Consider the following 26667-nt stretch of genomic DNA (forward strand, 5'->3'; position numbering starts at 1 on the left):
AGTCGTTCATTTCTGCTTATTTGACGACTAGTCTAGTTTTGGCCTATTCTTAGACATCTATTAGATTTTCACTGAAATTTACTCTTGTTTTAGCCAAGACAACTATGTTTAGACGTCTATTAGACATTTATTTGACATCTTTTAAAAAACAAAAATGCTTGCTGGGGCTTACCCCCCAGTGCTGTATCGTTTAGACTCTTAAATCTACACAGAAATATAAAAATTCGATAATATTGCTTTAACTAGCAAACACGTACGTGAGCTTTTTAAAGAGAGTGATGCAGTGCACATTAATAATGGAGAGTCTGCTGTGAGTGTGCTGTTTGTTTTCTGAATGCTCGTACTGTATTCAGACAGACTTTGCTGATTTATGCGGGTGCCGTCTTGAAGGCGCTCCATGCGTGGAAACAGCGGGTGAAACAGTGAGGCTCGTTGCCCTTGCGCACCAGGCGCAGTTTTCTGGGGTTCTCCGTATCCTTCGACCTCATGTGTTGAATATAGACCTGAGGGGGACACAAATGTTTAGAAGCCACAGAGGGGAGAGTATGTGTTTGTGTGTCCAAAAATGGAAGTCTGAAGTGTAGAGGCCTGTTCCACAAAGCTAGAATGAATTTTTTCACACTTAAGAACACACGTAGATTGAGCTTTTGGGCTGGTTTTGATTATGTAATGTAATGTAATGTAATGTGTATTTATATAGCGCATCTATTGTGTATGGCCATACACCCAAAGCGCTTCACAATCATGAGGGGGGTCTCTCCACACTACCACCAGTGTGCAACATCCACTTGGATGATGCGACGGCAGCCACAGGACAACGGCGCCAGTGCGCTCACCACACACCAGCTATAGGTGGAGTGGAGAGACAGTGATCGAGCCAATTCGGTGGAAGGGGATGATTGGGAGGCTGAGATCGTAAGGGCCGATAGAGGGACTTTGGCCAGGACACCGGGGTTACACCCCTGCTCTTTCACGAGAAGTGCCATGGGATTTTTAATGACCGCAGAGAGTCAGGACCTCGGTTTAACGTCTCATCCGAAAGACGGCGCCCACTGACAGTATAGTGTCCCCTTCACTTTTACTGGGGCATTAGGACTCACACAGACCACAGGTTGAGCGCCCCCTGCTGGCCTCACTAACACCACTTCCAACAGCAACCTAGTGTTCCCTAGTGGTCTCCCATCCAGGTACTAACCAGGCTCAGCCCTGCTTAGCTTCAGTGAGTAACCGGTCTTGGGCTGCAGGGTGATATGGCTGTGGCGATTAGGTTTTGTTGCCATTGTAACGTACACTACACAGCTAACCTGCTCTGAAGCAGTATTTAATCTGGTGGTGCATTCCAAAACAGGACATATCACCATCTGAAAGGGGAATTCAGAGTAAAAAAAATAATAGCCACCATATTGAAGTGTCGTTCCAAACCAAGGGGAAACCGCAACTGGCCACTTCGAAGGGCCCTTTAAAATTAAGGATTTTAAATAAATACAACTGATGAACACTTCGGGAAATTATCCTTTGAGCAGGGAAGTTTTTATGGGGTCACACACTGTAACACAGAAGGGCTCATGCCTATGCCCTTATCTCTTCAGAGAGACCCTCCAAAGGCGTTAGGGCATAGGGATGAGCCCTTCTGAATGGAATCCACCCTGGGTTAAACACTGCAAACTTAAACTGGACCAATCAGCTGTGAGTAAAGGGAAATATATGTGATGCAACAAAGCCACTCCAAATCTCTCAGCTTTTTTTTGCTTTTACACTAAAAGCATTTGAGTCAAATTTGTCTTTTGTTGCTAATAATTTATATTTTCTAAATTATAGTTATTTATATTTTATATTACTTATTCAAATTGTTTTGAACTGTCAGTAATATTAATAATAGCTTTAAATAAATATCTACATTCAGATATTAAGATATAAATTTGCTTTGCTATATAAAGCCTTTGTATGGGATTAAATTCCTGCCAAATATATCATGGTTGTGGACTGAAAAATAATACATTTATATGAATAATTTATGAAATACATATGTTTAATTTGTATGAAATCCCTGCGATCACAGACAGGCATCAGTATTATTTCAAAATCTTGGAAACAAGTGGCACACTGAGCAGTCATGAGTTGCATTAGAGTGATGTCAACTCCCCCTTCATCTAATGGGCTGGAGGAGCACCTGTCAATCTGAACTAATGGACCAATGATTATGCTAAAGCCCGCCCATGATTTTACATCAAACTCTGCATCTTTTGGAAACGCAAGCACAGAATGTGGAAAAACATTCACATAAGAGCAGAAAAACTGATTTTGTTGGCAATTAGGAAAATCTTTAATTCAGGTTTCTGTTTTGTGCAATGAAATTCTAAACATGTTTAAATTTTTGATTCACGTTCATCATCTTTCAGTACGCAACCTCATTATTTCTTATTTTGCATTAAGTTTTCATTTTTATGTGTTATAATTTTACATGTGATGTCAATTTTTTGATTTACGCTTATTACTTTTTAATCCAAAGTCCACAATTTAATTCAATTCCTTTGAGCTATTTGTGGATCTACATTATTAAAATCAAATGGGTGTTCCATTGTTTGGATTTGTTTGGTTTGGTCAACTGGTTTTATGAAACAGGCCTCTCGTGTACAGTAAAACTAACCTGACAAGCCTTCAAGCTCAGTTTAATCTCCACTTGGCTTGTCTGTGTGCCAACCCACATGTAAACCTGCAAAACACAAACAAATATTTTAGCCATAAAAATACACACTTAAAGGAGACACTGTGTTTGGTTGAAAGCACAGAAAGCACAAAGCTCTACCTCTTTCCCATTGTCCAGAAGCATGATGTCATCATCAGCCAGGTCATCTTGACAGAAGTCTGAGCACTTCTCTGATACAGCAAAGTAGCCTTTCTCATTTGAGCACCTGAGATGGGGGAAAAATTTGATTAACAACATGTTTTTTTATGAAAAACATAAAAGATTATTGTAAATGGAGAGATGTGCATAAAATTAAAAATTAAAATGTACCAAAGTGATTCTATATATAGAAAGCGTGTTAAATTTCAGTTTCAGTTTCAGTAAATTTCAATTTCAGGGATATATTGTCCTCATGTAGCCTAACAGAAATAGTAATGTAAAAATATTAATTCTGTCTCTTTACTTTTCCAAACAGGTATAAAATGTTTATAAAATGTATATTTTGTTTTAAATGAAAATTAAATTAATTTGTATTTCTGGGCTGCACTGTGTGACCCTTCGCTAAGTTACCCTTAGTTACTGTCATTGTGTCTGTCAAGCTTTCGTGCCTGGCATGTCTATAACAATGTCTGTGCCAGTGTCAGACATTCCCAGGGATACAATTAGTCATTTTTGGCGAACTGGTGGGATATCCGAGAAAGCCAGACAAAAAGGACTGTATTATGCATTACAGGGGTACATTCACGACATAATACGCAACCGATTAGAAAATAATTGAATCAAAACATAATTTCTAGCCGCCTCATTCACTGAGCATTCAACAGCTTAGTTCATGCACAGCAGGATAGGGGAAATGTAAAAATAATCTTATAATAAAAATTTTAAAAATGTATTAATTGTTGGGCAATGAAATACAGCGTTACTAACCGACGAGGTAACATGCATGGACAGTGCTTCTAAATCATTCATTCACAGAAAGAAAAGGCCAGAAAGGGGATTATATTAATATTAATCCGACATCAAATATGAAAGCAGGCTCTAACCTGCTATACCGTCGTCACAAATGACAACGGCTGCGTCCGAAACCGCCTACTACTCGATAGGTACTGCATTTGAATTAAAACGCACTACTCGGCCGTCAGAAAAGTACGTTCTATACAGTATGAACGTGAAAAGTATTACATACTATCGACGTACTACATCCGCCATTTTGTCATGATCACGTGACCTACCTACGTCAATTGCGTCGCTTTACTCCGATTCATGAATTCGCTTGCAGAGCATCATGGAAGAGCGCAGCGTGCATGGGATGCGCACTCTAGAATCTCGCCGGAAGTAGCAAGTCATCCGGGTACTTCTCGCATACTGATTTTCGAATTCTATGAATTCGGACATACTACTCGGCTCGCATACTGATTTTCGAATTCTATGAATTAGGACATACTACTCAGCTCGCATACTGATTTTAGCGTACTATATAGTATGGAAGTATGCGGTTTCGGACGCAGCCTAAATCTCTAAAACACAGACGAAAACAACGGTGACATGTAGCTCTGACAATGGACATGGGATTATAAATGACTGAAAAACAGCTGCGGATGAAGTATATTGATCGCAAGTGCTCAGTTTGTGATCACATCTCGGTTTTGTTCTGTTTATATGCGATTTCAAATATTCGTAGCTTGAAACAAATGGAAATATGACTAGATTGTGCTTGCTCTTACAGCTATCGCGAGGGCTTAAACAGAGCAGTGCTTATAATATGGAGCGAAAAAAGAAAAAGACACTTGTGAAACATCACCTGTTTTGTAATTTTGTAGGAAACACAGTTTAGATCTTTTTACGGTAGGAGGAGTGTGAGTTATTGGTTTCTATCACTGAGTGTGTCAGGAATATCGAAAGCAAAACCATTTCAACTCTGCTCTTTTAGCTTGACAGACCTCCGCATCTAGCTACGGTTGCTAAGCCACAATTGGTGTGGGGCGGTTTTCGGGTGTGGCCTAGCGAAGGGTCAATCAACCCAACAAGATTTTCTAGTATATAAACCACTCTTCCACAGAATATAATTTTAGTGTGCGTTCATAAAAAGAAAAAAAGTGTGCAGTGTTTTAAATTCATTTCCTTACCTAAACAGTCTAGCATATTTCATGTACTCGGCATCCTCATCATACGTTTTCTGTGAGCCAATGCCAACCCAGAAGAAATTTTCTGGCTCTTCTCCTTCATTTATAACCTGAAGAAAATAGGAAAAACACTTAAAACTGTTAAAACCAAGATGCATTTAAAAGAGGAAGCTACTGATTTCTACAGCTGGTGTGTACCTGTTTGCTGTAAGTGTCATCAAACATGGTGTTCATGATCTCCTCTGCCAGTTTAGCTTCATCTGGGTCTGCTGCTCGTCCCACCCATGTGTACACTATTCCCTGATTGTCTGTGCTTTCAAATGGCACCTACACAAAAGGCAACATTAGATTCATGAAGTTTACGCATATGGATATGCACGTATATCATGAGGAGTTACAATACATGAGAAATTTGTAATAATGTACAAAAAATGCCAGCTTACCTTCAATATGAAGCAGAATTCAGAGTTTAGGTTACTGGAGTCTGTGGCTATTTGAATAGTCCTTTAAAAAAAAAAAAGAAAAACAACAACACATGAACATAATGTATAGATATAGAGTTAGTTAGAAATTAGTAGCCCTCCTATGAAATTTTAATTCTCTTTCAAATATTCCTCAAGTGCTGTTAATAGGGATGATTTTTTTTTTCAAAACGTTATAGTAACATTTTTGGGTATTTGCCGTAATGACAGTACATCATTTTTGACTAGTTATTTTGAAGATATTAGGATTTGGCTTAAACTGCTTAAATTTAAAAGCGTAACTAGGTTAATTAGTTTAACTAGGCTAATAAGTCATTGGACAACAGTGGTTTGTTTTGTAGCCAATTGAGGAAAGTAAAAAAATAACCGAAAGAGAAAATAAAAATATAATAATAAAAAATTAAATAAAATAGAATAAATTGAATAAAAATATAAAAGAATGAAAAAATACAATACAATAAAATAAAATAAAAAATAGAATAAAAAAATGAAAAAGAAATAGAACAAAAAATAAATAAAATAAAAAAATAAAATAGAAAATAAAATAAAGTGGAAAATAAATGAAATAAAATAAATAATAAATACAATAAAAATACAATAAAAAATAAATAGAATAAAATAAAATAAAATACAATAAAATCCAGCTAAACTAAAACTAAACTTTCTCTGGAGGAAAAAAATACATAGAAAATACTCCCTTGATCTGTTAAACATTACTTGGGAAATAATTTAAAGAATGAATTTCACAGGAGGGCTAATAAGTTTGCCCTCATCTGTAGCAGTTAAAAAGATACTACCTGGTCATAAATAGTCCAACACATGATTTTTATCCTATCATTAAGTTTATGTATTTACATTTATATATATATATATATATATATATATATATATATATATATATATATATATATATATATATATATATATATATATATATATATATATATATATATTTATTTATTTATTTATTTATTTATATATATATATATATATATATATATATATATATATATATATATATATATATATATATATATATATATATATATATATATATATTTTTTTTTTTTTTGATTAATTTCAGTAATATTATTGACTAATGTGAAAATCTTCATATGATTTGTTTACAATACAGTTTGTAAAGTTATATTATCTGTCTTTTATTAGATATCTTATATGAGACTTGCCAAATAAGTGGATCGAATTGGATTTGCATTTTAAACATTAATTTAAAATTAAAAAGGTATTATTTTTAATTTCATATATTAAGTTTTTAGCTATGATGCTCCCAAAATCATTCTGCATAAACCTGCGTATTTTTTCACAAAATTATCAGCAGAAATAGCAAAAAATTTCCACAGATTCCATCTGGCCATAAGTTATATAGTTACCTGGTGCATAGTGCGCTTCCATTTGTCCTGATGTGATATAAGCTTGGCTGCACACTGTCCACTTTCAGCTTCCTCTTGCCTTTGTGGATGATAAACTTCCTCTTGAAGTGTGACAAGAACTTGAGATTCTCCTGCTGTTGCGTCATCCTCACAACCTGACAAAGACAAGAGATATGAGGTCTCCTAAATGCTCACGTCTGACTTTACTTCAAGCTTTAACCAAACAAGCATGCAGTACCTCTAGTTTTCCTGGAAACAAGCTCTCAAACTTCTTCTGCAGGCTGAAGGTGAAGGTCAGCCAGCCCATGTTGGAGGCTTCACGGCCTTGCCAGAAGTAAACCACACACTGGAAGTCTTCTTCAGGCTGTTTCTCCTCATCGTCTCCCTCTTCTCCTTTCTCTTTGCCTTTCTCCTTATCATCCTCGTACTCCACTGGCACCCAGTACCTGGGACAGACACAAAAATCCCATCGTTTCATTGCTTCCCATTCATTTTCACTGCATTGTAATGAATTGTAAGGTAAAGGACAACGTGTGAACCCAGCAAAACTAGTAGAGACATGATTTCCAATACAGATTTCTAAATGTGGCCACAAATTGTGCAGTTAATATTAGTGCAGGGATCTGACAAACCTGCAGAGAAAGACATAGCAGTCCTGAGTATGAAAGTGACCAAATTCTTCTTCTGGTAAACGGGCAAACTTCTTCCCCTCCAGAACGAATCCCTCCATGCCATCCAAATCCTCGTTCCACTCCTCCATCATCTGCTCCGCCTGTCAAGAGTTACAACCAACCCACAGAAAAAACATGCTATTAATTTTACAGAACTACATCAGTATTTTCTTATTAGTCCAAAAACTGCATACAAATTTTATTATCATTATTTATGTAATGTATACATGTATAAATGTATGCATTTATCTGCTTATATTTGTGGCCTATTTTTGCTCTTAGTATTTGCTTATACTTGTTTTGTGTTTATTTTGCTTCATATATTTGCGTATCTCTGTTTCTATATTTGAGTTTCCCAACATTGATGTTGTTTATTATATTTGCTTACGCTTGTGAAGCACTTTGAGTGGTACTAAAGTGCTAAACAAATAAAAAGTATTCTTATTATCCTCTGCATGTTCAAGGTTGATAATAGTCTTTGACTAAACTGTAAACTCGCAGCCTGCGCTCTCAGGTTTGTTTATGGTGGTGTGACCTGTGGCTGGTTTTGTACTGCTGATTGGGGAGTGGAATGAAGCTGCGTTGCCTAACAAGCATGTCACACCAAGAGGACCGTCATGCATTTGCTCTCGGGTGGAGATCTGTCTGAATAGGTGGTCCCACTTTATGTTAAGTGTCTTTAACTATGTTCTTAAATGAAAAAAATTAATACAATGTTCTTACTGTGTTTATAATGTATTTGAGAACACTTGTGCTGCTTTTGAGTTGGGATAGAGGTTGGGTTATGGACAGGTTTGGTGGTATGGGTAGGTTTAAGGGTGGGTTAAGGTGTAAGGGATGGTCAACAGTGTATTTACAAATGTAATTACAAAAGTTAATTACAGATGTAATTACATACAGGTATTTAATCAAGCATAAGTATACAGTAAATACATGTATTTACACAATAAGTACATTGTAACAAACTATTAACTCCTGTGTAAGTACATATTAGTTAAGGCCACAATATAAAGTGGGACCGAATAGGTTTATGTATTTATATTACGGACTTTGCGACTAGACCGCCCTTCTAAACCTCACCAGTTAAGAGCAAGTAAAATTCCTGGTGGTTTAATGACATTAATTGTAAGACACAAAACATCACTTACATATTCTGATAGCCCTGTGCTTGCTAAAGCAGCTATTAGAGATGAGAAGAAGCATAAGAGACGACAGAGATGTTTCCGACTGAGTCAGGGTGATTTACTGAGGCTGGTCAGTTAAATGCTTGTAATAAAAAAAGAACATGGCTCAATCAAAGCTCCTAACAAACTACTGCAATCGCAGACGGAAGGATGTTTGGGAGACTTATCAGGAGAGTAAGGAGTTCTTCACTGATTGGGAGCCATGACCCTGGATGTGGAGACATTGGGTTGCCTGCCCAAGTGCTGATAAACAAATGCTTTGCTATGCTTAACTGTGCTTCATGAAACATATCCTATGATTGCAAACACCTGTGTTCATGAGCATGGAAACTGTATAAAAGGCTGGAACATGCAGACCAGCAGCACGCTTAATCAGACTTCTGTATATTGTGAGGCTTTCTCAACAGAGAATAAAGTAAAACGTTTTGTTCTTGTATTATTCATCTTTTTCACCGATTCGTTTTGTTAATAAAAGAGTATTTATTTTATTAATCTGCTTCCTGGAGTGGACATTTGATTCACTTGCAGAATCCATCATACCTTGTGGTAAGATGTGAATCTAGTAGTAAAGAGAGGATCCTGGTCCTTTATTTAATGAGGGTATTAAATGAAGGAATCCAGCACAAACTCAACAGTTCATGACCACTTCAACAGGATGAAAAAGTCAAAGATATCTGAAGTCTCACCTCTGTAAGGGGCATGGCTGGTTGTCTAGGCAGGAACAGAGCCGTCAGGTCAGCTTTCATCTGGTCCTTCTGCTCTACATCTTTCTTCACTTTACCAGACAAACCCGCCTCCTGCTTTACACTCTCTGCATTCCTGGTATAATCCACCTTCAGCACATCATCCCAATTCTTGAACTTGGATTTGAAGACCTGTCGAGTGTAACATGAAATAAGAGATGTGATCATCTATCTCTGTATAAACAGGTTTGTTTTTTTATCTCTTATTTTGTCAATTTTACCTGGCATTCGGTGCCCTCCAGATTACGGATGACCACAGCGTGTTTTGGCCGATGGAGCATTCCGCAAACCTCCTGACCCAGCTTCAATGCAGCTGCCCGGACGAGACGTGGAGACTTACGGCCAATCCAAATGAACACATCAGACCAACAATCCAATATGTAGACACCTTTAGTGTCCAATAGACCTTGTACCTAAAACAAAGCCATATTCCAAGAGTTGGATGTAAATACAAAAGTTTGGGTAGTAAATTTAGGTAAAAAATAAATAAATAAATAAATAAAATAATAATAATAAATTTATATAACATCATAGATTTTTTAATGAAATGAAGTCTAAAATACTCACTAAGGCTGCATTTGAAAACCTGAATATTATTACAAAATATTTACAATACAATCTATTCCTGTGAGTTAAAGCTCAATTTTCTTCATTACTACAGACTTTAGTAGCACATGATTCTTCAGAAATTTTTCTAATAAGATGTTTTGATCAAACAATTCTCAAGTTGTGCAACCATTTTTTTTGTTATCAGATTCTTTCATTAATAAAACGATAGAAAGATTAGAATTTATTTCAAAAAGACTATTTGTAAACATTTTTGCAATGTAAACTATATTTGCCAACAGGGTTCATACGCATTTTTATTACTAAAATTCCAGGATTTTTTTAATGACTTTTCCAAAATTTTAAGGTTAATATTCATGACCTAATGTTTCATGAAATGTCTATGTACACGTGGTAAATATGAAAAAAATGCATGTTCAATTTTTTTACAGCATATATAAAAATATGTGACAATCTATGTAGTTTATGTTTATTTTATACCTGTCAAATAGTTTTTAGAAAATGTCTCGTGGGTATATTTTTAGAAATGTTGGCTTGTCTTCATAAGACTTTTAGAAATTAGCCTTTAGCACCCACATTATCTTACCTCTGTAGATTGTTTCTGAACATGACACTCAAAATGTATCTTGAATTACAATGAATGAAAGTAAAAGAAAGGTGAAGCTGAAACAGTTGCTTTTTGCCCCACACAGAGAATTGAATTGAATTTATTGAATGGGATAACCCCTTGAGATGAACTATCTCATTTTCGAGGGGATTCCTAAGGAGTGCATAAATTAAATATCATGTGAAGGCCAGGGATACACATCGCAATTGTATTTGAAGCGTATCCAATACTATCCTCTCAAATATATTGAAGCACACACAAATTTGTTAAACACGTTTCCATGACTTTTCCAAAACTTTGTGTTTATTTATTTTTCCAAAATTTTCTAGGCCTGGAAAATGCCTTGCCAAAATTCCATGACTTTACCAGGTTTTCCAGGATCGTATGAACCCTGAACTAAACAATAAATAATTATTTTACTAAGATAATAGTAGACTAAGATTTTAAATCATAAAAAATACCATTATTACAACTTAAAATGTGTACAAAGAATTAAGTAAACCTTTATTATTATTAGTATTATACTTGACTATTAAATTTGATAAAATGCATTTTGATTTTAAATTAAACTATTTTTTTTATTAAAACAATCAACAGAAATACTTGACAGTAAATAAGTTAAAATGTATTTTGAGTTTTACAAATGATATAAAAACACTGACTTTTGTATTTTAAAAAGTCACTCTAAGGTTTTGTTTATGGCCAAATGTATCCTGAACTTCAGATTTAACCTAGAATTCTCATTTCGGAACATCACTAAATATAACAAAAATCTTGCTGACTCGACTGTTGAATCGTAGTGTACATTTTCAATGTTAATTTATCTATAGTGGCTAAAATTGATGTTAAACGTTGATGTTAATGTCAGGTATGTATAAAACTAATAATTACCAGTCTGAGCTCTGGAACAACATCTAGTTTGAGCTTGTCCTTGTGCTCCACAGACAGTTTGTAGTTGATCTGAGGAAGTTCAAGGTATCCCAAGCCCAAGCCAACCTAACAGACAAAAAGCACAAACTATTTTACACAGACTGATCTTTCTGAAATACATCACCAAACAGATCATTCCCTCACCTTATAGAGCTTGGGTCTGATAGGAGTGAAGTCATCAGGCACATGCTTCTTGATTTCCTCCGGCTGTCCTCCGAGAACTTCCCAGAATTCAGGAGGTTCCTGATTTTGCATCAAAGTTGTTATCTCTGCTTTGCTTTTTCGCTCATTTTTGTTGATTTTCTCAGCAAATAACCTGTAAATAGCAAAGGCGCTGTTATAAATCTGAACAAACAGATGAATCAAAATAATTCTCATTATATTGCACATTACCTTGCTTTTGTAGTACCACCGAGTGTTGCATTGCCTCCTCTCCAAACATAGATTTCAAGACCAGTATCCAACAAAAAGACAAATCTTAAAAAGGAAAGAGAGAGGGTGATCATAAGTATGATTCATCTACATCAGAATATTTTTATAAAATAGATCAAACAGCAGACTAAACTCACCGTGGGTCGAGTGAGGATGCTTTTAGAGGCACGGACTCTAATCTGATGTTCTTTTTCCCATAAACCCTGTACAACCTGCCCAAAATACACAACAAACAGGATTAGTGCGAGTCAGAACAGGGATGAAGCATAAAGTCCGTCCTGGGTGTTGTTTTTGGTGTTGCACCTGGTTGGATATTGTGTGTCCTCTACCGTGTAAAATCCACTGGCTGTTCCACCCTCAATGTAGGAGATTTCATGATCAAACACCTGAAATGCAGGACAAATATAGCTAAGTATGTGCTGAGATTGCAAAAAAAAAACTGCATGTTTAGTGCAGGAAAATGGTTGTTTTACTGACCGCAGTGAATTCTTCACTCTCATCTCCCATTTCTTCTCTGATAGTCCTGCACTCTGCCCCCAAATAGTTACGGAGATTGACAGCATGGATAGCAGCGCCGGCTTTCTTATCAAGAGTAGCATCTTGCCCGATCCAATAAAAGATTTGCCAGTTTAGAGCTCCGTTTTCATCCAAGAATGTCTGCCAAAGTGCATTACAGTAGATTAATTGGTAGATAATTATTATTCATTAAAGATGCAGACTGGGAGAAAATCTTACAAAATTTAGGAAACATTGTTTAAACTATGGCTCATTTAAAGTGACACTCGCATGTATTATTGTAAAGTTTACTGATTTAGTATTAACCAAAGACAAAAAACAAAATAACAAAACACTTATCTCAATTTACACTGCAAAAATCACTATTTTCTCTGTCTGAAAAGATCTTGTGTTTCTAAACTCTTCTTTTTCTGATCCTATTGTTACGACTGATATCAGGATCAGAATATCAGTTAACAGGATGTGTTGAAAGCCAAACACCCATTACCACATCTGAGATAAAAAAATAAAATTTAAAAAAAAGTGAGATAAGTAATGATGAAGAGTTTCTTTTACTGTTTAAGTTTGGCTTCAAGTCTTTTGGAAGTGAATACAAAACGGATTAACTACAGTGTTTTAAAGGCAACCAAGGCTTGTTGTTTTTGTAGGCAGCCAATGAAGATTGCAGGTGGGCGTTATAATGATTTGTAATAAAACTACATGGGAGTCCAGACAATCTTTCTTAAAGAAAGAGAAAGTTCACGCAAAAAAAAAAGAATTCTCTCATGAATTACCTCCACCCCTATTTTAGTTTCTTTCTTCAGTTAAACACAAAGGAAGAAATAATGAAGATTGTTGGAAGTAAATGCAATTGACTATTCTTTGTGTTCCTGCTATAAATATCAATAGCTGCTTTACTCTAGCATTCTTCAAAAGATGTTGTTTTGTGTTCAGAAGAAAGACACTTTAAAAATTTTAAACCACCTTTGTAACCGGCTCTTAGGCCACGTGCATGTGTACACAAGTATTTTTATAAACAGTTTTCCCCCATTTGTTTTAAAACACAAATCTCAGTCCACATGAAAACAAACCAAAAAAAAAGTTCACACCAAACTGGGAATTAAGTATTACGCAATCAAATTCAAGTCAAATGTGCAAAAGTTCAAAGTCAATGCAAACATCTGAACAGAGAAGGATTACAGTCCCATGGTTGAACAATGCGATACATTTGCTGCCTCATTCGCATCTGGTGTGAACCCAGCCTTGTTGGCCAATTTGAAAGCAGAAAACAACAACATGCATGCTCATGAGGCGAAAACTACTGATTGTAGTGTCCACATAACCACATTATATCCAGGCTTTAGAAAAAAAATGGACATTTGGACAAACAGCGAAAACACATATTAAAAAAAGTGCAATTTTGAAAACAGCCGTGTTCTTAGAAACAAAACAGCTATTAGGAAAAGCCTATTTAGAATTGCACAGGACTGACCTTGAGAATGATGTAACAGTCTGCCTCATAGAACTTCCCATGGAAGGCCTCGTCTACCTGGATGGGTATAAAGTTTTCAATCTGCCAAACCGAAACGCCGGGAATCTGGCCCACATCCTCCAAGAAGAACTCAGAGTAATCCAGCTGAGGCTTCTCCAGGTTCTTATCCCAGCGCTTGGTTTTCAGATCAGAGTATTTCAAGTCTCCGTTCTCCTAAAGTGAACCCACATGAACACCATTATCATTTGTAGATAAACTAAAAGGTACTGTTCGTTTCGGTCTATTTCCTCACCTCAATGGATTTGTTCTTCTCCTGAGCCACATCTGACATTCCCTTTAGCACCTGTTTAGCTTGATCATCATGGGCAGAGTCCTTGCATCTCCTCAGCCTCATTTTCCTGGCCATATGGTCTCGTGGGCTATTTCCTGTATACAAAGACACACAAAAGTGTACATATTTTTCGTTTTGTTACTGCAAACCCAGCAACATGAGCTAGCAATCATTAGGCGGTGATAACTCATGATCCAATAACATAACTCAGAAGAAAGATCAAATAAAATGCTGCACTCTTTACCTCCACCAGCTGCTGCTACAGTGGCTGGAGATGCACCAGCCAATCGTAGCTGGTTCTGCAATGAAAAGTCTATGTTGTACCACTCAGCTGTCCTGTCCACTGGTTTAGGGGGCATGACTAGATTTGGATTCTCACGGACGTCCAAAACCTAATCATCAGTATCACAAATACAACGTCACATCCACGATGAAGAGCACAGATGCTGACACAGCATGAATCTTTCTCTAATGAATATGTACATTGCATGCATTCTATAAGATGGAAAAATATTTTTAAAGACTGTACACTGAATCACAATATATATTTGGGCATTGGCCTTTTAAAAATTTTTAAAAATGCAAATCATTGCAATACATTTTTTCCACAAGTCTTGAACATACACCCAAAAAATTTTTAAACGGATAAATGCCTTACAAATGGAAAACTGCAGTTTTAACATTTAAAATAGCCATTTTCTCATTCGACATATTTCAAGACTAATATATTACTGTGCTAGTGAAGCTTACTTTTTAGCAGCAAATATTCCAATCTTCAATTAAATTATGAATAAAGGAATAGTTCACCCCAAAATAAAAATGTACTTGTTATTTTCACACCCTCAAATGGTTCTAAACCTTTATGAGTTACTTTTTTCTGCTCAACACAAAAAAAAGATATTTTGAAGAAAGCTAAAAACCTGTAATCACTGACTTCCATAGAAAAAAAGTAAGTCAATGCTTACAGGTTTTTAGCATTCTTCAAATTATCTTCTTTTCTGTTCAACAGAAAAAAGAAACTCAAAGGTTTGGAAAATTCTTACAACAACAATTAAGTTTTACCTCCAGCTCAGTGAGGAAATGGATAGCTTCTGGTAATGTCACAAGCCGGTTCTTGTTCAAAACCAGCTTCTTTAATTTTCCACACCTGAGCAAATCAAAACAACACATATTACCATTTTCAATACAATATGAATAGGCGTTTAAAATGAACTATGCCAGTTCTCACCTGCATAGCCCTTCTGGAACAAGCTCCAAATTATTATTCGCAGCCATGAACTCAACAAGGTTAGATAATTTCCCAACACCAGATGGAAGGCCATCAAAATCGATTTTGTTGGAGTTCACGTAAAGCTTCTTCAGCTTGGACAGCTTGCAAATGGCAGACTGCATTAAAAATGGAAAAAGAAGAGGCAGTATATAATTTACATCTCCCCTAGAGTTAAACAGTTGACTTTTACAGTTTTTGAAAACATTCAGCTAATCTACAGGGCTGGCGGTAACACTTTAGCATAAACCATTGAAATGGATTGACACGCTTGGCATAAATCATTAAAATAGATTAGACCAGGGGTGTCAAACTCCTGGAGGGCCGCAGCCCTGCACAGTTTAGTTCCAACCCTACTCCAACACACTTACCTGTAGGTTTCAGTCAAGCCTAAAGGACATAATTAGTCTGATCAGGTGTGTTTAATTAGGGTTGGAACTAAACTGTGCAGAACTGCGGCCCTCTAGGAATTGAGTTTGACATCCCTGGATTAGACCATTAGCATCTCAAATCAAATAAAACAACAACAACAACAACAAAAAGAACTTTGATAGTTTTCCTATTTAAAGCTTCACTCTTCTGTAGTTAAATTAAGTACTAAGACTGACATAAAATGAAAAGTTGCTATTTTCTTTTTTTTTTTCTTTTTTAAGAATGCTATATTTTATTTTTCAATATGGCTACAAACTACACTCTTATTCTGGCGTAATAATCAAGGGATTTTGCTACAGCATCATGGCTGCAGCAGGCACAATGATATCACGCAGCACTGCTACCTAGTTATCTAGGTGGGGACTATTTTCAAGCACTGCATTATATCATTGTTCCTTCTACAGCCACGGTATTGCAACAAAATTAATTGATTATTACGCCAGAATGAGAGTATAGCCATATCAGCCTGGAAAAAGCAACTTTTCATTTTCTGTCAGTCTCGGAACACAATTAAAATAAAGAAGAAACAAAAAAATACCATTTGGTTTAATTTGGTTTAAAATACCAAATTTATCTTTTTTAGCTTTTGAGAGAGATGCTAATTATCTAATCAGATTCAATGATTTATGACAAGCTAAAAGTACCTCCAACAGACCTGTAGACCCTAACCCTAGAGCCTAATTTAACCATAGAGCAGTTGTAAAATCAATATATATTTTTTTTTTAAAAGTGGCGTTTGTTCTTTTAAGGGCAAACACTTTTAGTTAAAGTTCCCCTGTGTGAATTTATATGTCAATGATGGACTTACAGGCAGAGATGTGAGCTGATTTCTAGAAAGGTTGAGCGTTTCGAGTTTGGTCCACTGATCTATGCACAGTGAGAGCTCAGATATCTGATTGCTGCTCAGATTCAGCCGTTTGAGATTAACTAGAGAATACAAGCATTCTGGAACCCGCGTCAGATCATTACAGGACAGGTCCACATCTACACAAAACACATATTATAAAAAACATTACACACCGAAAAAACAGAAATAGATTTTAGAGCAGTAACGGGTTTAGATCTTACCTGTTAGGTTAGAGAGGCCCTCCAGACTGGTGGGCATATTATTTTGAGTACGCTGTGTGTTCCTTAAATGGAGGGTCTGAAGAGACACCATAACGGGTAACTGCCTGTGATGAACAAATGCACACAATTGACCCAGATTAGAGTTTAACTGAGGTGATGATGATAACGCAGTGATGTCATCTCACCTGAATGTAGCCTGCTAGCTGCATCGATGAAAATAAGTGGAATCATAAAACTATCTATTTTACCTCAGCTGTGCGTGCATCAACGGATTATTGTTGAGTATGAGGGTTTGCAAATGGACCAATCGTCTCATCTGAGGCGGCAGACTGTCCAAATTATTGTCACTTAGGTCCAGGTACAGCAGATCAGTGAGGTTAATGAACAGCTGATTTGGTATGTTATCAATGCTGTGGGAAAGAGCAAATGTCAATGAACTGTATCAGATTACAGTGCATCAAGAAAATGTCATCGCTTAAGTACACAGGATGGGATTGCTTTTGCTTTGTTTTTTTAGATGCAAGCAGACATACAGTGCCACTAGAACATCATCAAACCCTTTGAAATAATTAAATATTTTTGTCATACAGCCTGAAATCAAATCACATTCTAAATAACTTTTACAGCTTTTGAAATGTTTTTGTAGCGTTCTACTAAACTGTGCCTTTCTACAACTTTATCCTGAAGGTCTTTTAAAAGCAGGGTGCAATGTGGGTAAAGATATACATTTTCACAGTAATGATTTTCTATAGGCACTGTGTATATAGGCTGCATTTACTAGTGCATTTTTCATTCTAAACAGCATTTTAGAATGAAAATGCTCCTCATCCAGTGTGGTGTTTTACTGAGTTTCTGGGGGGGGGGGAAAGTCCCTGTTTCACACTACACAACCAAAAATACACAATAAATAACCAGCATCCATACTAGGAGTCTACCAGTTGTGAAATGGTCATATAAGAGAGGTGATCAGGAATGAATCAGGGAACGACACAGAATAGTCCGAAAGACCAGTCAGAGAGCGACTACGATAGATTTCAAAAGATTGCATTTCATTTAATCTGTAATGAAATAGAACATCAGCATTTCCAAACTAAAATGGGATCTTCTGGATTTTATAAAATGCTATGTTTGCATGGGTTGAAGATGCCGGAGTAGTGTGGACGCCAACTGTAACTATAACAAAACCTAAACATTTTAAAAACGAGCCCTCAACCAGTGGGCCGAAACTCAATAGGGGTCTCAGCAAATCTATTACAGAATTATATCAGCAAAATGTACTCTTTTTATAACTCCTCAATAACTACTCTCTTTTTTTTTGTCAATGAAAAAAAACGGGTATTGAAAAACCTAAATATTCTATAAAGTAGCCTAATTTCTAGGCCTTTAAAAGAATTTTTTAAAAAAAGTTAACCCAATGAGAATTTTTATCACTGATATGGTACTCAAAGTACCATACTTTATTTATTTAGGTACTATTTATAATAATAATAATAATAATAATAATAATAATAATTTTATTACTACTGTTTTTATTATCATTGCTTTACATATTATTGTCAGCATTTCTTATTTTAGGATATTGTGAAAATAACATTTCAACAGCATATTGGGGAAAACCATGACTCTTCCTGGATACTTTGATAAAAAAGAAAATCACTAGAAAATCTAAAAAGTTCATAAAGAATAGAAAGGTTAAAAAGCATCATATATTTAATGCAACTAAATGCACCTAAAGTTTGAGAACCATACTGCCATACTAGGCCTTAGAGCTTTCAACATCTTTTGCCATTTACAAAGCATTTCTAAGATGGTGAGTCAAGTTCAAAAATAGTTCAACTTTTAAAAACGTGTCTAAAGAACTCAGGAGTTTTTTTCCATCCCATCAGAACCACTTAGCCTAGCTATTACTGGATTATTACTACACTAAAATCATCCTCTGAGATCACCTTTTAAAATAGGACAATAGCACTACAATGTAAAATATATATTTAAAAAGTGTGTTTTCATGATTGATCCTTGTTCCTCTCTTGGGAACAAAATAGACACAAAACATACCTATTGTGACTGAGGTTTAAAACCAACATGTTTCTGGAGTTCTCCAAGTCCCGGGGGATTTCGGTTAGTTGGTTGTGGCTCAGATCCTAAATAGAACAGCAAACGATAACTATAAACTAAACACTCATCTCTTTTACCATCATTACAGCACATAATCTAAGACAAATATACACTTTGTTCAATGATCAACCACAGGCTTGCTTACACGAAGTTAAGTCATGCCTGCAGTTTTGCACTTAACTGAGGAACTTCATCTTTCTCCTAAGTGAGAAATAAACATGAGGCAATTCTCAACATACCAGCACAGAAAGATCATCCAGCTGAAAAATATCATCAGGAACACCAGAGTTCTTCAGGTTGTTTGCTCTGGCCACAACCGCCTACAAGAAAACAACAAGAGCTGATTATTTATGGGTCTACACCACCAGAAATATTTACAGAAAAATTAGGATAATGCTATGTAAATCATAAAAAAATGCTATTTTAGGTACAGGTCAAATGAGGAAATGGGTTTTCAAGCATAACCCGATGCAAATGTAATATAGCTTTAATCTTTTTCTGCATATTATTTTTCTTAAGTAAAAAAATACATTTTTTTAGATTTTTCAGCAATTAAGTTTTTAATTATTTAAAATAGAATAATTCAGTAAAATAGCTCGTTCTTTAGCGTGTTTTAATGAGTACAGACAAGAAAAAGCACTTCTTTCCATCATTGCATGAATACACTAAATAATGACACATATTTTGCATTTTATTTTCATTTAATTATTTTCTATTTATTATTTTACAAGTTTTTTGTGTAGGCTTGTATTTAACAGTACTATCAAATGTCTCTGTCATTGTTTTTAAACAATTGTATTTGATTTACGAAAGTCACACAAGTGGCAATCTCACATCCGTTACATCCATAATTGAGGGCTATAACTTCAATAACAAAGTTTTTCCCTCATAAATGCAAAAATCCTAAATCAAATAGAATTTTTGTTCTATAAAAAGCCAACTCTTTTCCTTTTGATTAGTCTTATTTCATTTGGGTTGTGCAGTTTAATTCACAGAATTAAAAAAAAAAAAATCTTGTATACTGTAAACTCACAGACTTTTTTGGTTACATTCATGACGCATGTTTATTTCCCTCATTTAATATATAAAAAAAAATTTCACAGATTGATATTTCCCTGATCCCATAACTCTGTGCCTACTGGTTTTGGAAAATATAAACAGATGTTTCAAGATATTGTTATATACTTTCTCTGTGAATTAACATCTTGAGCTTTTACTGCAAATGTTACATCCATAACGCTGGAAATCCGCATATTTATTTCAAATCATTTTAGTATACAAATATTGTTTTTCAAATAAAGCTTAGGAAAATGTATTTGATTCAGACATACACAGACTGGCATTAGATAATTTTAAGTTAATGAATGCCCATATGATTTGCATTTTTATTAAAATAAAATATACACTATATAGAGTAAAATGGTAATATTTTATAACCAAATATAACTATTTTCTTTATAATTTTGAAATTAGTTAAGTATATTTTTGATGCTACATGTATGCATGTATTGTCAGGATTCATTTAGAAAATTAAGAACAACAGCATTTATTTTGAAATACAATTCTCAAATTCTTTATAACGATCCATTTTGATCAGCTTAAAGCCTTCTTTCTCACTAAAACGATTCAATTATTGCAAAAGTATCACAGGCCAAAACATTTATAAAGGTTCAAGAAACCAAGGAGTTTTTTTTTTGAGATTTTAACAGATGTGTGCGTGTTGAGCATTATTTAAGACAACATTAGCACCTGTCAGCTTTAATTGTAGGGAAAACTGGATCATTTTGAGCTTTTGTCAGCTATTTTCATCTATCGGAATGAAAATAATTTTTGGAGCGAGATCAAAATCAGTGACATACACAAAACTACAAGTGAAGTGATGAGACGTCACTCTCTCATTATTATTCATAGCAGAGTTTTCTTATCCTATGAGGAGACCCTGCTTCTTAATTATTTATGAGAGCATGTGCTTTTGAAAGGCAAAGCAGACCTGCCAAGCTGGGAGACCCAATGACTAAGCGAGACACAGGTCATATGTGTTTGTTTCCATGATCCACAGGGTTTGTTGCATGTTTTCCCCCGCAATGCTGTCAGGTCTGATACAGCAAAGCTGTTGGTTTGCAGACAGCATATTTGTCTGGAGAGCAGTACGAGAATTGGAGAATGGCAGACTTTTATCAGTTGAGTTTGTTACAGTCTATGGCTCGATATTAAGACACATTGTCTATATCCATGCTGCTGCGTTCGCACATCTTTAAAATCCTCCAAATTACCAGCAGGGTTAATGGTTGAAATAGACCGGGCAAGAGACTGGCTGCACTGCTATCCACTGTGTCTGCATTCCGACCGGGGGATTGAGAGAAGTCCTCCTAATTTATAGTGTTTATATAAACACAATAATCTTTATAATTATATAACAAATTGTGGTTATATGTACAGGAAATTCCGAATAACAAATGTAGCAGGACATTAAACTAATTACTGTTTATTTTTTTACATTTAACTTTGTAAACTATAAAACCATGCGTCTCCTCCGCGTTTGTCTCTCATTTTGTGAACCAACTGACACTTTAATCTTTTTCCCCTGCACTGCCGGCCATGCCCACTCCCCCTCTGTCCTCAAAGCTCCATGCACATGTTGATGCATTTTTTTGAAAAATTTCTGAGGTAGACTTGACCTGAAAGAGGGGGGTTTCATGGCCCTTTAAAGATTCATGTATTGGTTGCATAAATATTAAGGAACAGTAGACAACAATTAAAGTGGATTAAAAAAGTTTTTCCAAGAATAATGTTGTTCAATAGCTTTTGGACAACTTTAATAAAACGTTTTGATCCACTTCATATGCCGACCACTGTATACACTAAATAATAGAGTACAAGTAGAGGAACGTGATGTATTTCACAATAATTTGTAATCACACTTACCCTCAGATTGGGAAGACTTGATAATTCTCCGTGCAGCGTTGTGAGACTGTTGTGACTCACAGACAAATGTTCCTGATTTCACAAAAAAAAGACCAAAAATGAACATTAGATCATTGACAAATCCTAGTTGCAAAGTATGAAATTGTGACTCAGCTGAGTAACAAACACTCACCAGTTTCTGTAGGGAGGCTAGTTCCTCTGGAAGATAGCAAAGGCCCGTTCTGTTCAGCTTCAGCCATCGCAAACTGGTCATAGACTTGACATGTTCAGGAAAATTGCCCCCCTGTTGGAAACAAAGAATGCAAGTATTACAATCGCAACACATGAGTTACTCCAGGCAGTGAGACAGTTATTGATGGATCTGACTGACTGCTACTATTGGGCATGGAATGATTACCATGGAAAACGTTCTTCTAATAATTAATATTAACATTTCAATAGCATTTGATTGCAGTTTTAAAAACAAGCTGTAAATGCTGCACTGCCATCATCAGTTTCATGTAAACGCAGCATGTAATGTTGTCAAAATAGGTGTTTAGATTTTATCTCACTTAAAATTAGCTAATCTTTCATAAAAAAAGGGTAAAATTAAAGAAAATGTGCATTTATAACACAGATTTGTACTACATCATTAATAATATCCAGACATGAAATTGTAATGAGAAGTTTGTTATCTTAATATTGAATTCCTCGGCTTTTATTTTCAAAATATTCCATACGTTTGATTTCAGTAAAGAAAGAGAGCATGTTCACTGTGATACAACACTGTGGCACAGATGAGTGTTGTATTACAATGGTGTGCTTTTGAGTACAATGTAAGAAATAAAATGGATTATTAAAATTGTGTTATTACATGTACTTCGCTTTGCTTGATTTGTTTTTATTTGTAACCCTGGACCACAAATCTAGTGGGGGCTTTTGGAAACAGATTAACAAATCATCTGAAAGCTGATGAAACAACTAGTAATGCATATAAGTTATGAATAAAGTAATAAGTAACGAATAATAAAAAAGCTTTTTGTTGATGTACGATTTGGAGGGATACAACAATATTGGGAAAAGACAACTCTTTGAAATTCTGAAATCTGAAAGTTAAAACACACACGCACAGACAGACGCACAGACAGAGATAAAAAAAATGTCTAAATTATAGTGATAGTTCAACCAAAACTGAAAATCCTGTCATTGTTTATGTAACCTTCACTTATCACAGACCTGTCTTAGTTTCATTTTTTTTTTGTTAAACACAACATAATATTAATATATATATATATATATATATATATATATATATATATATATATATATATATATATATATATATATATATATATAATATATAGAATACATATTTGAAGCTCCATTCTAGTATTTATTATTTCTACTATAAAAGTCAATGGTTTAAAATATCTTATTTTGTGAAAATAGGAAACTCACAAAGGTTTAGAACCACTTGAGGGTGAGTAAATTTTCATTTTTGGGTGATCTGGCCCTCTAAGTTAGGACATTGACTAAACATCTTAATGAAACGTAATCATTAATCAATTCATTCATTTTCTTTTCGGCTTAGTCCCTTTATTAATCTTGGGTTGCCACAGCAGAATGAACCACCAACTTATCCAGAACATGTTTTACGCACCGGATGCCCTTCCGGCCGCAACCCAGTACTTGAAAACATCCATACACTCTCATTTACACGCACATATACACTATGAACAATTTAGCTAACCCAATTCACCTATAGTGCACGTCTTTTGGACTTGTGGGGGAAACCAGTGAGAACATACAAACTCTACACAGAAATGCCAACTGACCCATCCGAGTCTTGAACCAGCGACCTTCTTGCTGTGAGGCAACAGCACTACCCACTGCACCACCCATCGTTAATTAATATTCTAAGCATTTTTTGTATTAATATCAAATGAATAATTTTGACCATAATTGTAGTTTGGCTATTGAATTGCATTTTAATTGAATTGCCAAAAAAATGCCCATACTAAAGACAATACATTTAAGGTGCAGTTCATTAAAACCTGCACTATGAAAACTCGTAGCTCTCTTGTAGTTTATACTTATAAAACTGCAGATTTTATTTGTTGTGTTCAGTTACGGAAAGAACATTTGGTTAAAATGCTTTTAAATATATGAGCAATTGCAATTGTCAACCTTGCCCGGATTTTATTTTATTTTTTTTTAGCAAAATAGCGAAACCCTTTCTAAGTTTTTTGTGTAGGCTTGTATTTTAAAGGACTGTAAAAATATTCAATAATGTCTCTGTCAATGTTTTTAAACAATTATATTTGATTTACCAAAGTCACACAAGTGGCAATTTCACATCGGTCACATCCATAACAAAGACTTTTTCCTCACAAATACAAAAATGTCAAATAAAATAAAATCAATCATTTTTGTTCTATAGAGAGCCAAGTCTTATCCTTTTGATTAGCATAGTTTTTTGGTGGTTGTGCAATTTAATTCACAGAATTTCAACAAATTCTGTTGTATACTGTAAACTCTCAGACTTTTTTGGCCACATCCGTAACGTATGCTTATTTTCCTCATTTAACGTATAAAAATGGTTATAGACTGATATTCTGATTCCATAACTCTGTGGTTAGTAGTTTTGGAAAACAGATGTTTCAATATAATGTTATATTCTTACTGAATTTATGTTTTGAGTTTTCGTAAATTTCGTAAATTTGAGTTTCCGTAAATCTCACATCCATAACGCTGGAATTGTTCATGTCTGTTTATCTGTATACCATTTCTTACAATTTGAGCTCATTTCGACAAAACTATTACAATATTGATAACCATGCCTTTTGTGTCACTTTAATTGTGAAAAATAAAATACTCTGACATCTCTAGCCAACCAAAATGCCATAAAATCCTACTTTTTATGTAAAACAAGCTGAACTTGGTAGAGTGATGTCACTTCAACACAAGAAACTCTGTTCTGCTCACAGGATCATCTCAAGATGATCAGATCTGACTGACTGAAGTGGCTTTATATAAGCATCAGCACAAATTCACTCAAGTGAACTGACACACTTGAGAGACCGTGCAATACTGGTTTAACCAACGTAAAAAAACAACAATGACTTACAAATGCTTAAAATAAACCTCTTTGTCATGCGTACAGTATGTTGGACTCTTATCTAGTCTGTAGGGAGCTTCTGTTTTGTCTGTTAGCAGCGCAGTTCATTTATTGAGGCCACAACCATGACAAGGTGTCAACCAACCCAGCTGACCCACTAAGTAACTTCTCGTTATTTCCTCTGGCCGTCACAGCTTGATTGACCGCAACAAATTTTGACAAGTCGCGAGCTAACGCCCAGAGCTAGCACAGTTAGCACTGCTAGCTCATCATCTCAACCAGTTCCGACACGCTAACTAACCTACATCACTTCCCTCGAGTAAGCACATGATTTATGAACACCGTCCTGTATCTACACACCTTTAAAGGTAAAACTCTTACCTTAAAGTCATTCCCACTCAGGTCTACTCCCCGGATAAAGGGGAGAACTCCAGTCGCAGCCATGTCTAATTCGGGATATGGCAGCAGAGCAGCCTATTTCTGTTTGGCAGCGGCTGGTGGAACAAACACTCCCCGCCCCCCGCGCGCCCGGTGCGGCCCACTGTCTTAACAACCACTCATACGCTGTAAAAGTTGTTTCCGCTTCTCTAAACCAACTACTTCCACTTTTTGTACACGCCCAAATCTACATCTTTTTGCAGTTTCTGACTGCTGACTCAGAACGCACTCATTTATGAGTCATTTAAAGTGTGCTATAGTGAAACCTGGCCTGGGACACAAAAGTGATGATGGGGCCCCCTTATCTCAGGGTCCATCCATCACAACATTCCCAGTGGCACTGGCCATTTGTGTTTTACCTCCTTTTTGTAGTATTATAAAAAATTTATATTAATATTTTTGCATTTATCTAATGCAACATAAGTGCACCAAAAGCAATTTGTCAGAGTCAACAATATTCATATTTACATGTGTAAGAGATAATAAACTCATAAGGTAATAAATAAAATTACAAACATTTTTGAAGCATTTATTAGGCAAAGGCTTTTACACAAGATTTTTAAGTATGTCAGTCATTTTGGTAGATTTGTATTGATGCCCTGTCCCATAAAGGCTCTTGGCCTGCTGTGTTCACAAGTGTTTCAAATGTAATTTAAAAAGTTTATAAGCTTAGTTTTATACATTTTTATAATGTATTTAATGATGTTTTTCAATACACAAACAATGTTCATGCTTTGGTTACATCAAAGATTGATTACTGTAACTCTCTCCTGTCTGACATCCCTGATAAGCAATTTCATAGACTACAGTTAATTCAGAATTCAGCGGCTAGGATACCTACTCGTGAGCTTCTGATCACATAACTACAATTCGTATTCACCTCCACTGGCTCCCTATTAAATATCAAATACAAAATCCTCCTCTTAACATACAAAGCTCTTCATATCTTGGCCCCTCATTATCTTTCTGATCTTCTTCATTTACACTCCTTTGCACTCACTGGGATCATTTTCTGTTATCTGTTTCAAACTTCAAGATGATGTGATTTGGTGGCAGGGCTTTTAGCTGTACAGCACCAGTTATGGAATTCCCTGCCTTTGCACATTCGCCAGGTGGACTCTATTTCCAATTTTAAATCTCAAATAAAAACGTTTTTGTTTAGGATAGCTTTTAATGACTTGCTGGTTTAAT

General features: G+C 35.4%; 1 protein-coding gene across 1 annotated transcript; it reads right to left on the reverse strand.

Annotated features, from left to right (window-relative positions):
• Nucleotides 1-330: 330 nt before the first annotated feature.
• On the reverse strand, nucleotides 331-25542 carry flii (FLII actin remodeling protein). The gene is given in 30 exon segments (NM_001257146.1): nucleotides 331-503; nucleotides 2648-2713; nucleotides 2807-2912; nucleotides 4813-4919; nucleotides 5008-5136; nucleotides 5253-5313; nucleotides 6683-6837; nucleotides 6921-7128; nucleotides 7315-7454; nucleotides 9224-9412; nucleotides 9502-9693; nucleotides 11346-11450; nucleotides 11529-11700; nucleotides 11778-11861; nucleotides 11954-12028; nucleotides 12120-12202; nucleotides 12294-12473; nucleotides 13804-14016; nucleotides 14096-14229; nucleotides 14379-14526; nucleotides 15197-15281; nucleotides 15363-15520; nucleotides 16642-16817; nucleotides 16902-17005; nucleotides 17150-17311; nucleotides 18957-19042; nucleotides 19256-19336; nucleotides 21942-22013; nucleotides 22114-22224; nucleotides 25420-25542. Coding segments are annotated over 30 exon segments (3780 nt in total). The 5' UTR covers nucleotides 25483-25542; the 3' UTR covers nucleotides 331-368.
• Nucleotides 25543-26667: the final 1125 nt, after the last annotated feature.

The sequence above is a fragment of the Danio rerio genome, chromosome 3, assembly GCF_049306965.1.
Source record: "Danio rerio strain Tuebingen ecotype United States chromosome 3, GRCz12tu, whole genome shotgun sequence".
In the NCBI taxonomy this organism is placed as follows: Eukaryota; Metazoa; Chordata; class Actinopteri; order Cypriniformes; family Danionidae; genus Danio; species Danio rerio.